Below are 13,036 nucleotides of genomic sequence, written 5' to 3' on the forward strand. Positions count from 1 at the left end.
ATCACGACCTGCCTTAATTTGGCCGGAAATAGGAACCGAAGAGAATAATAAAAACAGAAAAAGATTAGTGTTAGATTTAAGACATGAAAAAACAAAGGCTCCTCCTTGAATTCCTCTTTCGTGTCAAGGCTCATGATCTGTCTAAAGTTCAGAAACTAAACTTCGTACCACTTTCTCTTGAGGCCTTGTTTAAAGTTTAGACAACCTCAAAATATTTTAGATCACACCCGTGGGTTAAAGTGGTCTAAAGTTTTTGCCATCAACTTTAGCCAAATGATCTTTAGACCAAAGAATCCAAAAGGCTAGCGATGCATTATCGTTCACATAGCAAACACATCAGGTACACATAATGCTTCAATTTACATGCTCTCAAATACAGCACGAATATACATCATTTCATCCACTTATGTCGATCAAGAGGCGCAAATTTGATCACTCCAAGTCTCAGTGCTGGACACCTGTGCTGCACAATTTTATCAGGTCCATCAGGGTAGAGTAAAGCACTTCCAGTGAAAGGTACCCCAAAAACCTACGCTTCTCTAACTCTGGACTATCCGCTAACATCTTCCCCTCCTCCGTTGGGTGATCAACAGTGAGGTACCATGAGATGCAGCCATATGTGTCATCCGGATCAACATGTGCCACTAGGCCAAGTGTTTCGCCTTGGTCAAGATCAAAGTACAGGCACAGGAAATCTCTAGTCACATTCATCCCAAGAACCATTGCTTCATCATGGAGCCAGTGGATTACTTGACTGGCAACCTGCAGATATACAAAATAATAAGTTATCAAACTAATAAGGTTGACTACTGCAAATGGTTTGCAGAATTTGCATGGAACTGGTATGCATGGAACTGGTATGGACAAAGGTTTTACAAAGGGGCATAACGCAACAATTATTAGAGTGCAGTGATTCAACATTAGAGCTATGCATAGAATATGGGCGCGTTTGGTTTCTTGGCCAACTTCTAGCCTGGCTAGAATCCTAGCCTAGGCAGTCTTAGCCTGCTCCCACTAAGCCAACCCCTGGTTGTTTGGCTGTCTGTACTATAGTAGCCTGGCTAGCTCCAGAGTGTGTTTGGTTGCCTGGTTTGTTTCGATACAGTCACCTCTTCTTCCAATGGACCCCTGGTTGTTTGGCTGTCTGTACTATAGTAGCCTAGCTAGCTCCAGATTGTGTTTGGTTGCCTGGTTTGTTTTGATACAGTCACCTCTTCTTCCAATGGGTAAGGTTACCCCTCTGAGGCATTTCGTCAAACAAGTGATGGGCATCCTCGTCGTGCACCGCACGGCCGCCGCCGCTGCTAGCAGCAGCTTCCCTCGACTTCTTCCCCACCGGGGCCGCCAGCTGGGCTTCCAGAATCTGCGGTGTGGCGTTGGCAATCTATTGTAGAATTTCTGGTCATAGGCATGCAATACTTTGATGACATTTCATATGCACAAATGTACTGAATGTCTGAATTCTGAAGGTCTTTGCTTCATGGCGACTGATATAACACCCAATTACTCAGTGAGGCACATTTCAGCTCGAGCCAGTATTTACCTATAAATTCCAGTGCATAATGAATTTTGGAAACACATGCTGTTCAGAATAGACGAAGTAAATAGTTAGTGAAGAACGACGGTGCTTCTCACTGAAAAAAAAACAGCAAATGATTCTGAATTTGGGTGACTTAACTGAATTTACTGAACTTCAGTTTCAGTTTGCAAGTACCCTACTTTGGAGCTCTCTACCTCCCACTCTGATCCGAGTTAGACTCTGAACCTTTAAGCAATGTTGTAGCACTCATGTAGCTCTACAACTCGTTATAATTGGTTTAGTTTTTTGCTAATTGGATCGGGAGATAGAGATGGCAGAAGATGGCTGATTCAGTCGATTTTTGGGCGTTTTTTGAAATGCCATCAGGCTGGCTCTCGGTCGTGGCCGACCGTGTCAGCGGCGCGGCACCGCCGTAGTCCTGCCGCTGCCCGCACAGCCTCGCGCCCACGTCCAGAAACTCCATCAGGTAGCTTGGCCTCGCACCCGCGCAGTTCTCCGGCAGCTTGGCCTCCCATACGAAGTCCGCTCCCGCCGCGCCGCGGAACGCGTGGTTGAGCCGCGCGAGCCAGCAGGCGGGTCGAGGCGGAGCAGCACCTCAGGCGGCGCAGAGCTCCGGCAGGTCGCCCAGGCCCACAGCAGCAGGTCCGGCAGCCGCCACCGCCTTGGCTCCGTCCATCCCGAGCAGGACCAACACCCACGCCCTTCCCCGGTGCTGGTCAGCGTGAGGGACGCCGGAGACGGCGCAGCCGCGGAGGAGCAGATGCGAGCCAGAGACGATGCAGGGAGGGCCGCCGGGGCCGGGTGCGCTCGCAGGCTCGGGCGGTGTCGGGAGGTTGAAGAAATGCGGTGGGGAGAGGGGGCGGTGAGGAGACGCGCGAGGTAGGCTTGGCCAAGCCAGGCTCCAGAAAAACAGAAGCTCATATCGTTCTTTCCTGGCCAGGCTACAGTAGTACGGATGGCCCCCCAAAGCCAGGCCCCAACCCATCTACAGCCTGCCAAACAAGCTCATCTTGGCTCCAGGTAACCAGGCCAGGGGTTAGTCACCCAACCAAACAGGCCCTATATTCTTTGGCAAACTTTTCTTGAGATATAAGAAATAATAAGTAGACAAGCAATTTTCCAATTTCCATCGTGCAGATCTACGCCCAAAAAAAAAAAGAAGAGGGAGGGAGGGGGGAGCGTTTCATCACCTGCTGCAGAAGCATCATTGGGAGGTCTTCCAAATCACAATTGTAACTATTTATCAGACGTCCATCAGATGGCTTCCCAGTCATTGATCCAGCAATGCTTGGAGAGCCCTCACCCATTAGATTAATTTGGCCATCTTTCAAGATCACCTTTGTACTAAACTGTGACCTGGATTTGTACTTCAGCTCGTGATGGTCTGAAGGCTTTCTGGCTCGATCTGTGGACAGGATAGGCTGAGGAACTTTCAAGCAGAGAGACCAGGAAGACGTCCGAGAATGCCATGTAGGAAGGGAACGCAGATGGAGATAAGGAACCCTACTAACCTGCATTAGTGAAAGGAAGTCACAATGCCAGTCTACTATAAAATTATATTAATTGACAAGTGTAGAGTAGTCCTACCACACTTTCCAGCTCCAAATGTACTTTGTTAGAAAATATCCTGTGAGACACTGTCATGCAAAAATGACTTAGCAGGACACAATCGTCAGGTGCAGCCTGAGCAGAACCCTGGTAACGAACCATATGACGAGATTTCTCCCTGAGTTTCCTAAGAATGTTTTCATGGAACATATGTAGCAGGTAAATTTCTAAGCATTTGGGGTTAGGAAACCCTCTCACATCCTTATTTGAAGACTCCTTCCCATTTACAGTGGCTACTGCAAGATTTCCTGTATAATCTGTATCCATATGATCTTCCTGCCCTACTGTTCCTGAGTTACTATTTTGTCCAGAGAGCTCAAGCGAAAGGCACAAAGAACACTCCTGGCCAATCGCTAATTGCAGAAAATCTTCGCACATCCCAGTAACATTGATGCCTTGAGATTGGATAAATGTCTCCCGGATCACCATATCAAATACCTACAAGAGATATGCACTAAATCAAGTGCGATGGTGCAGGTAAAAGTAAGGAAAACAGCATGGTGAAGACTACAATGGTTCTTTTCTATACATGGTGCTCTAGTTAGTCAGAGGACTGTGTGAAAATCATAGGCATTTAACCCACCTGCTCCTCAAATATGGACTTGTGGATGTCACGAAGGATGGAATGTGCATGTTTGATAGACTTATTGACATCATCATTCTCCAAAACATCCTTTTCGGCTTCAGTAGTTGTGTTGGTTAACGTGCCTTCTTTCTTTTTTATAGCACTGCTTTCTGCATTATTGGCTATGTCTCCACGAAATTGAAGGCTCAAGGAACGGAAAGACTTCTGTGGTATTTGTACAGACAAAGTGCCTGAAGAGTCTTGATCAATCGGAATTAAAGATAATGGTGATAACCGAGGCATTGTTGTTGTGTCTAGCTGAGAACTATCAACTAGATCAAACATGAAGCCTTCACTTCCTGGACTCCCAACAGCCCGCTGCCGCTTCACTTTCCAGTTCTGCTGCAATCTGCAAATGTATCAGCGCTTTGTGTCAACAGCTTCAATTTTTTACAGCTTTTACATTCAAAACTTCAACAGCAGTAACTACCTTATTAAGGAGCTGTAGAACCTAGTCTCCTTTTGGAACTGTTGCTCCATTGTCCTAGAAGATTGTTTGAAGTACCGTGACAAATGCTGAGAGATCCCAAAAGGCACAAATGAATATTACGGCAGTAAGCACAATAATAAACAGCAGAACTTGAAATATCAATTACAGAAGCATTCTTTTTTACAGTTACTTTCAGCTCTGGTTTTCTTTGTTGTACTAGTCTAAAGAGCTCCATGCATTCACTCCATTGATTTGAAAATGCTATCTAATTACACATGATAGCCACGGTACGGAACATACCCTAAGGCGCTGGAGCTTGGTGGCAGCAGAGACTGCCATGTCAACAAGTATTTCATTTGGCTGCGACTTGGGCTTCGTTGTTGAGGCGACGGCCACAGCGTCATTAGCCTCCACCTGAGGCATAATTTTCAACATAATCATAAGTGATCGCCGGCATTGCATTCGCAGGGACTGAAATTGGGTGCACATCTGCATTTACCAACCGTGCCGATGAGGTCTATGACGACGGAGAGCTCCTGATGTGCCTGCTGCAGGCTCTCCATAAGGCCCTGCCAGGGCCATGCCTGCTGGGTAGTGTCAGCCTCAGCCGCCTTCTTGGCCTTCTTTGCATCCTTCTCTATGACCCAGGAGAAGTCAATCCGGCGGATGGCCGCGAGTCGCTGCTCCTCGTTGCTAGTGTCCCTACAACCGCAGACACCGCCCCGCAAGCAGAGGAAAGGAAAAGCGCGTGAGTTCCTGGTGGATTTGAGAGGAACAGATTACGGGTTGTCAGCAAACTTACGGTGGGTAGTGCTCGTTGCCAATCTCGTCAATGGCCTCAAGGCGCTTGATGGGGAGCTTGTCGAGGTCCACCCGCACGTCACCTTTCTCCATGTCGCTCCTTTCTTTTTGTTTTCTGGAGCTCACTTTGGCCCTGTTTCCTTAGCTAGCTTTTTCATGAGTTTCAGCCAACCATACCTTCAACACAGGCTACTCGGGCTGGAGCAGGTAGCTCAATCAACGGGCTGGCACAGATCCACAGGTCGCAGGCCAGTCGAAGTCGGAGGGGCTGCTCAGTGTTGCCTTTGCTGGATCTGCAGGGCGTTGACCGTCAGCCGTGGTACACCAACAGAATGGGACTGCATATAGATGTTCTTGTTGTGTCAATAGACAAGTAGTACTCAAGTACTTGAAAACAAAATATTTTTGGGGTTGTCGAACAACTAACTAGTCACTGTTTTACAGTTAATAGACCAAGAAATACAGAATTGCTAGCACTGGTAGTCATCGCCAATCCCTATTCCCTAACTGAAAAAAAAAACTCCAGAATTACTCACAGTTTTGAATGGCTGTGTGCAACAGCCAACAGCCATGCAGCTATAGACAGTACAGGCGCATACTTGCATACTAGAATCCTCATACCAGTAGTATAGGGTACCGTAAAATCCCTAAAAAGAAAAGTAGAGGAGAAAATAAATACATGATAACTCAGGTCTCAACTAAGCTATTTGTGGTGTTTCGCATGATATGATATTCTGATGGATGCAAATGTTCTATCTGGAGAATGCTAGCTAGTGAATCCAAATGTTCTGCAGTTCTTTAATTTTCAGTAACTCTAATAAGCAGCATCTTGTGTACTAGGCACACTGAAAATTCCAAGCTAACTGACTGACTCAAACATGTGACCATCAGAGTTGAGAGCAGCTGAACTGACTTGGAACAAACAGCAAAGTCTATTGAGCTAATTAAAGCAGGAGAAATTGCTCTCTGACAGACGCTAAATAAACCTCATGCATAAAGGCACTGCAGGTTAAATAAATTCAGCATAGCATAAAGGCGGTTCTTTAACCATCAGACAAAACATGCTATTCTCAGTATGCTACTACAAGCACATCCAATGAGTAGAAGTTACACATCCAAGTCGGAGGAGCTCGATCTGGGGAGGAGAGAGGAAGGGCTCACCGGATCTTGGGACGAGGCAAGGCGGCCAGGCGGGGGCAGTCACGGAGCAGTGGTGGAGATCGAGCCGGCGCGGTCAGGTCGGTGGGCGGCGGTGGCACTGGATCAAGCACAGGCAGCCGGGCGTCGAGGTGGCGGCGGCAGCCCCAGGATCTACGGAAACAGTCTGTGAGAAGAGAGGATTAAGAAACCCGAAACCCTAGCGGGAGGCACGGAGATGTAGGTTGTGGCGGGCCCACCGTTGGCGTGAGCCGAAGCGACGAGAAGGCGCAGGGGCGGCGGCGACGGGATGCCGGCCGGGCGGCGGCCTCGCGACTTGAAGCTGCGCGAGCGGAGGAAGAGCTGCTCGAGCGGTCGCGCGACTGGCAAGCGGATGCAACGGGAAACCCTCCCGGCCTCATCGATCGGATTCCTTCCGCGTGGAAAACGAAGGGAAGCGGGCTGCTTGCCTCGGGTTGGTGGGCTTCCAACCAGCACAAAAATTTGGCCCGGGGGTGATTGGCCCAGGGAATTCGCGGGGATCTCCCGGAGGATTTGGGCTCCCAGAGTAGCCTGCACAGTACTCCGTATAAATTACTCTGCGAGACGATGAAAATACTACGTGGAGTATTAATCAACACAAGCATTGACGAAAAGGGTGATTTTCCGTTCATATCATCCGTTCATACAGCTGCTAGTACTTCAATGGATACTAGCGTCACATTCGAACAATCCACCAAGACCAACGACTTCAATGGTTCAAGCACTATAGCTGTATAGCACAAGTGCACTTCACGATTCCGATGCAAACTCCAACAGCTCTGATAAATGGCAATGACATACTATTAACATAACACAAAATCAGGACACTAAAAGAAGCAGCGATCTTATTGGCATATATAGTACACGAAGCAGTGACACAATAAGCGCCACCATTCAATGGAGTTCCAAATCGCAGCTGCTGAAATGTTCGATCGATATAGTTCGTCATAAACTTAGATGCGGAAGCTACAACTAACAGAACTGCCACCAAAGTTGTCTAACTACCAATAGGTCCTTCAGGTTGGCAGAGCTAAGGAGCATTAGCAGGAGGCCTAGTAAGCATCCTGTCAACTTTTGCCAAAAGGCCCTGCATCTCCCCCAGAAGCTTATCTGGAACAGGATTCAGCTGCCCATCTGATGAGGTTGCCTTGTTCAAAGCCGAACGACGGGCTGAAATCATATCCTCAAGGTTCTTCCTAATATCTTGGAGTGGAGGCTTTGAAGCAAGAGATGGTGAAGGCAGAGTCAACTTGATTGGAGAGAAATCAAGCCTTAGTTTAGCAAACGGAGGCCCAAACTGACCAAGAAGGTACTGACAACCGTTCTTGTACGCCTCCTCAGCTTCGATGCTTTTCCCAAACACAACACAAGCACTGCGGGTAGTTTCTGAAATATCAGTCTGAGACTCGATCAAGTAGCCGTACTTGCCAAATGTGGAGAGTAGCTCCTGTCTGGAAGGAACAGTGGCACCACGTTCAAATTCCACAATAACGGCTGCTGGATTGCTGAAGTGCTGTGCAGCTTTCTTCTTCTTTTTCTTAGGAGTAAGGTTAGCAGGGTCCAGCCAAGTGCCGTTGGTACCTTCAGCACAGGAATGATTTGCCACTTCTGCAGGTAGCTCCACTTTCTTGACAGGTTGTCCATCCTTTTGAAACTCATCTTTGAGTGTATCATTCGCACCTATTGTATCTGCACCATTAGTGTTAACTTTCTTAAGCATTTCTGGCACCATAGCTTGCAGAGAAGCATAAGATTGCTGGACTGCAAAAACTTCTACACCCCCAGGATCTTTATTTCCATCCACAGGCTGAGACATGTCTTCGTGCATAGGAGACAACCCACTGCTGACAAGCAAATCTCCAGCATTTTGCAGATTTTCATGTATGCGAATATCAGCATCGGGTATTGTTGCATCCTTTGAAACACTTCTGTCGGACACATCTGCAGCGACACTGCACACATTCTCGTTTATGTGATTATTATCAGTTTCCAACTCTGTTGGTTCCTTAGAAACAATTCTGTCAGGCACATCTGAAACATCGCTTTGCACATTCTTGTCCTTGTGTACACACGTTTCTGGCTCTGTTGCTTCCTTAGAAACACTTTCGATAGGGACATCTACAACAACACTTTGTGCACTCACTTGTATGGGATTATTAGCTTGCAATTCCATTGCTTCTGTCTGAACACTTCTGATAGGCACATCAGTAACATTTTGCACATTCATTTCTGACCTTGTTGCTTCCAAGTTAGCCGCATCATTTTCTTTTGCGGATTGTTCAGGCAACGAATTGCCCACAGCCAGAACATTTGCTTGGGCCTGTTCATGTCCTGATTCCGCTGCCCCAGGATCCGCGGCTGAAATAGGAACTTTCAAAGGTGATGGCTTGCCCTGCTCATTCTTAACGCCTACTCCTATACCCCTTGGACCACTTCCCGCCTTCATTAGGGTTCTTATATCTTCTGCTTTCACTTGCCTGATAGGAATAGCAGGAGTGATTGGTATACCAGCGCCAATTGTAGCAGCAGGAGAGGTCTTCTCCCGCTTCTTCCTCTTGGTCGAAGAGCCACCACTCCGAGCTTCATCCTTTTTCCTGCCCCTCTTTGACACACAACTGCCTTGTTTCAGAACAGCATGTGAAACAGAGACTAGACCCACAGCAATGTCCATGCCAACATTTCTAGAGCCACGCATGCCACACATGAGTGGACTTTCATGTGCCTTACAAGACTTATAGTCAGCACCGTGAATGAATGTCGTGCTTCTAAACAAACGTAGGAATTCCTCAGCATCCTTTGGAAAATCGTCCGTATGGTTGGGAACCTCCCCTAAGCCTCGCACCAGCAGCAAGACATCTTCCACAACAATGCTGCCTGGCAATGGCGATTCACATCTGCCATCTTCAGCAGCTTTGGGCACCAATGCCTTTGGCAGATCAACCGGTTTACGGGTAATCTTGTCAGCCACACCCAAGTTGGTGTATGGTGGCGACAGGTACTTACTCTTCTTCCGCTCTCGCTTTCCTGAGGTTACATGCTCAGCACTGTCAATCTTGCCCTCATCCTCCGCTGCATCCCACTTGTCCATCATTTTGCTGACACTGCGCTTCTTCTGCTTGGGTGTCTCCTCTGGCCTCTCCAATGCCTTGTGCTGGTTCTCGGCAAGCCAATCATCAGCATCTCTGTCTTCGCCAGCGGGCACATCAAGATCGATCTTGTCCACAAGGTCGTCCGGACAGCGCCGCGGGTAGTGCTGGGCGCCATGCGGACCCCACCCCTCCCCGACCGCGCCGACCCAGCTCTTGAGCCTGGCGCGGTCCACCAGGCCGACAGAGGAGACGTCCAATGCGGCCTCACGGAGCGCCGCCAGGAACTCCTCGGGCGCCAGGTTGGCGACTCCGGTGACGCGGCAATCCGCTCCGGGCGGCGGGGGCGGGACGCAGGCGCAGGTGAGCTGGGCGCGCAGGGCCGCGACGGCGCGCGCGTGGGCCTCCTCGACGGCCTCGAAGAGTCCGCGCGCGATGCTGTCGCGGGCCATCAGGTCGGCGTCGGCGTCGGCGAAGCGCCGGACCCGCGCGGGAGGGGCCGACGGCGCGCCGAAGTCGGCGGGGTCGACGAAGTAGGAGACTTGGGCGTCGCGGACGGCGGAGGCGGGGCACGCGGCGAGCATGAGCGCGGGCCACCAGCAGTGCCGGCGGGGCTTGGAGGGCTTGGCCCAGACGAGCTCCCCGGCGGCTAGGGTTTCGGGCGCGGCGGCGTCCGCGTCCGCGTCCGCCTCAGTGGCTAGGGTTTTGGCCTCCATTGGTGCGAGGAGGAATGTGGGTGGCGATGCGGCGCGAGTGGCGTGAGGATTGGTGGGTGCGGGTCGGGGGGATAGGAACGGGATGGAAGGGGGCGGATCGGATTCAACTGGAAAGTGGGAGCGGAGCGAGTCGCAGCCCCAGCGGGGGTAGAGGAAGACGGCTGGGCGAATGGGAAAGGGAATCGACGGGGGACGGAAACGGAAAGCCTAGCTGCTTCCGGCGGCGGCGGCGGCGGCGGCGGCCCGGCCGTGGTGCGAGCGAGTCACGGACAGAACCGCATTGATATGATAGAGTGATGAGTAGGAAATGGCCAAATGGGGGAGTGGTCAGTGGCTCAGCGCTGTCGGCTGTGTGCTGGTGCAGCGAGAGGCCTCGCTTAGACCGTTAGACGTACGGCTAAAATTACCCTGGGCGAATTTGATGTAAGAAAAAATACTGTTTATTAACTAAAAAAATATGATTTATAAACTAAACGCGCCCAAACGAGCAGGACGGTCGGTGGCAAGGGAGGTTGCGATGCGCTAGATTTGGCTGGGGAATCCACGAAAGCGTCACGCGGCCGCGGCGACGGGGAGCCCAGGACGTGGCCAGGTGCCCCAGGTGGTCCGCGTGGCTGGTGGCTCCATCGAGAGGCGGGTACTCGGAGCGCGTGCGGCCTCAGGGACGGTTGCGGCCGCGATGCGTGGCTGACTGGCTGTTAGGGCACTCCAACGCAACTCTATCATGATTTCTACGATCATTTATTACTCTTCTATTTATTGTATTTTGCTAGTGTGGTGTAGTATTTATCGAAGAAATAGAGACGAAACTTAAGAATCCGAGTATAAGATAAGGACATTCGTCTGGTAGCTACTAAATTTAATAGTTTTTAGTTACTTTAGTAACTTTTTAACTAAATACTATGACTAAAAGTTTCTTAAAAAAACTTTAGTTCAGAGTTACTAAAATTGACTAAATCGTTTAGTAGCTGCTAAACCAAAAACCCATCGATGGAGATCGAGAAATAACCTGTTTGTTGGTTGGTTTGTATCGTTGATGGTTCGTGAAGAAGTTACGGTTCCGCCTGAAACCGGGTGGTTTCTACCCTTGGCATCTCGATCCTGTGAGGCCAGTCGTCACCCCGCGCGGCCACCACCGAGCACCACCGGCCACAGAGCTTGCTGGGACCTCGCGTGCCACCTCCTGCGGCGCCGCCGCCGAGCGCCGCCGGCCGCAGAGCTCGCTGCGCGGCCGCCGCAGCGCCGCCCGCAGAGGTCGCGAGGAGCTCGCGCGCCACCTCCCTCGGCTGCCACCAAGCTCCGCCGCCCGCAGAGGTCGCGGGGACCTCGCACGGCCCAGCCTGCCGAACTCCCGTCGCCTCCTGCGAGGAGCTCGCGGTCTCCGTCCCCTCGCCTCCCTGCGCAGAAGAGCTCGCGGTCTCCTTCCCTCGCCTCCTCCCGTGTCGGCGCCGCCGTGGCGTGGCACCGCGAAGCCTGCTTGGATGCGGCCCGCGTTTGGAGTTGGAGCTAGGCGAGGGCAGGCAACGAGCCAACAGCATTTACTTGGATGATTTAGCCAAATAAAAAATAGCCATGATCTGGACGTGCTTGGCGGACAGTTCGGCGACGAGCTAGCTGTGTTTGCAGTTGCACGACGCATCGCACAGAGGATCCAAAGATGGTAGAGATGCACAAGGTGAATAATTGGCCAGATTTTTATCTAGACTATTGATAACGAAGTAGCATTGGGAGAGAGAGTTTCTAGCGGTGGAGTCGGGAAGCTAACAATATTCGATACTTATCCAAAGCCTTTTTAGGCCCTGTCTGATTATTTTTTTTGTTTGGTTTTCAAAAGTGTTTGGAGTATCTTTGTAGTCTTAGAAATCATGATAGTGCTAAGTTTTTTAGTTTCAGAAAGTCCACTCTAGACCACTTTTTACATATTATTATTTTATGAAGAGATGAAGTAACATCCATATATAAGACCTTAGCATGTTTAGTTATTGTCATCATTGTATAATTTTCCATGTCAACGAGCAATCTGACAATTGGCATCAATGTTTCCATAAAAAAACACAATAACTAAAACTTTTTTTAAGAAAATAACAAACTTGTAACATATTTTCACCTCACAAAAAATCTTCCGGATGGGTAATCCAATAAATATGAACATTAATTTGATTAACAAAAGCTATGGAGTGGTTTTTGAAACTAATTATTACTAAAACTCAGCAACATGGCTTACATAGATCCAATAGCACAGCCCTTTGGATGATCAGATCTTGTTCCTATTTCAAGCAATTGCATGCACAGAGACCAGATCCATCGATTGCTCCAATAGGAAAGAACAAATCTGATAGGGCCTCACATAGAAAGCGAAGATCTAGTGACCGATTGCATTGTAAAGGGTAGAATTTGTGGTGGTTTCCACATGAAAGGCCAATACCTATATGCAGATGACCTGGAACGTTGAAATTGAGCATATGGCTCAATGCCTCGCTTCAATTACTTAGGATTGTAGAGCTCGGCCTCTCCACAAACTAGCCATGGGATCCACTCCATCTTGTGTGTTGAAGAAGAAAGGTAGGGACAAACATGCCAGATCTGGTTTCAATCCTGTGGGTTAGAATTAGGGAATGAAAAAAAAGAAAAAAAAACACATGATGTTAGTGGAATGGATCTTGCATTCTATATGTGGTTGGAAGTGCCTACTCGTAGCCTCATGGCACTCCTTTTATAGGAGGTAGGAGCGCCGGCCGCTAAGGGGAGGTGTGGCGCGTGGGGCGTTAGGGTAAAAGACGACCAAAAGTATGGTGTCGGTGCAGAAAGTGATCACGTAAATATTTGTAGTTTTGTTGTACATTATGATCGGATGTGGCCTAGCACTCAATGACATAGGGTTTATACCGGTTCAGGTAACGTGCTGAGGTGTTTTGGACGTGTCGAGGGATCAAGCGGGTCGGAGTCGTGGATCTAGGTGCTGGGCGCAACGAGAGATCAGGCGAGTCGGAGTCATGGATCTAGGCGTCGGACATGCCGAGGCGTTTTGGACGTGTCGAGGGATCGAGCGGG

General features: G+C 49.5%; 2 protein-coding genes across 7 annotated transcripts; both read right to left on the reverse strand.

The window, feature by feature from the left end:
• Nucleotides 1-250: 250 nt before the first annotated feature.
• LOC136461922 (mediator of RNA polymerase II transcription subunit 17-like) lies at nt 251-11,679 on the reverse strand. Of its 6 annotated transcripts, XM_066461303.1 has the most exons (11): nt 6,402-6,698; nt 6,166-6,315; nt 5,541-5,651; nt 5,006-5,342; nt 4,707-4,905; nt 4,504-4,617; nt 4,204-4,289; nt 3,732-4,122; nt 3,128-3,586; nt 2,731-3,051; nt 251-762 (listed from the first exon to the last, which is right to left on the reverse strand). In XM_066461303.1, the coding sequence occupies exons 4-11, from the start codon at nt 5,095-5,097 to the stop codon at nt 445-447; spliced, it is 1,980 nt and encodes a 659-aa protein (XP_066317400.1). In that variant the 5' UTR covers nt 5,098-5,342; nt 5,541-5,651; nt 6,166-6,315; nt 6,402-6,698; the 3' UTR covers nt 251-444. The 6 variants fall into 6 exon arrangements, with proteins under 6 accessions (XP_066317400.1, XP_066317402.1, XP_066317399.1 ...); XM_066461305.1 differs by lacking the exon at nt 5,541-5,651 and having other exon boundaries at nt 5,006-5,297; XM_066461302.1 differs by lacking the exon at nt 5,541-5,651.
• Nucleotides 6,967-10,952, reverse strand: LOC136461921 (uncharacterized). The gene has a single exon (XM_066461300.1). The coding sequence runs from the start codon at nt 9,983-9,985 to the stop codon at nt 7,214-7,216; it is 2,772 nt and encodes a 923-aa protein (XP_066317397.1). The 5' UTR covers nt 9,986-10,952; the 3' UTR covers nt 6,967-7,213.
• Nucleotides 11,680-13,036: the final 1,357 nt, after the last annotated feature.

Source organism: Miscanthus floridulus, chromosome 6 (assembly GCF_019320115.1).
Source record: "Miscanthus floridulus cultivar M001 chromosome 6, ASM1932011v1, whole genome shotgun sequence".
Lineage (NCBI taxonomy): Eukaryota > Viridiplantae > Streptophyta > Magnoliopsida > Poales > Poaceae > Miscanthus > Miscanthus floridulus.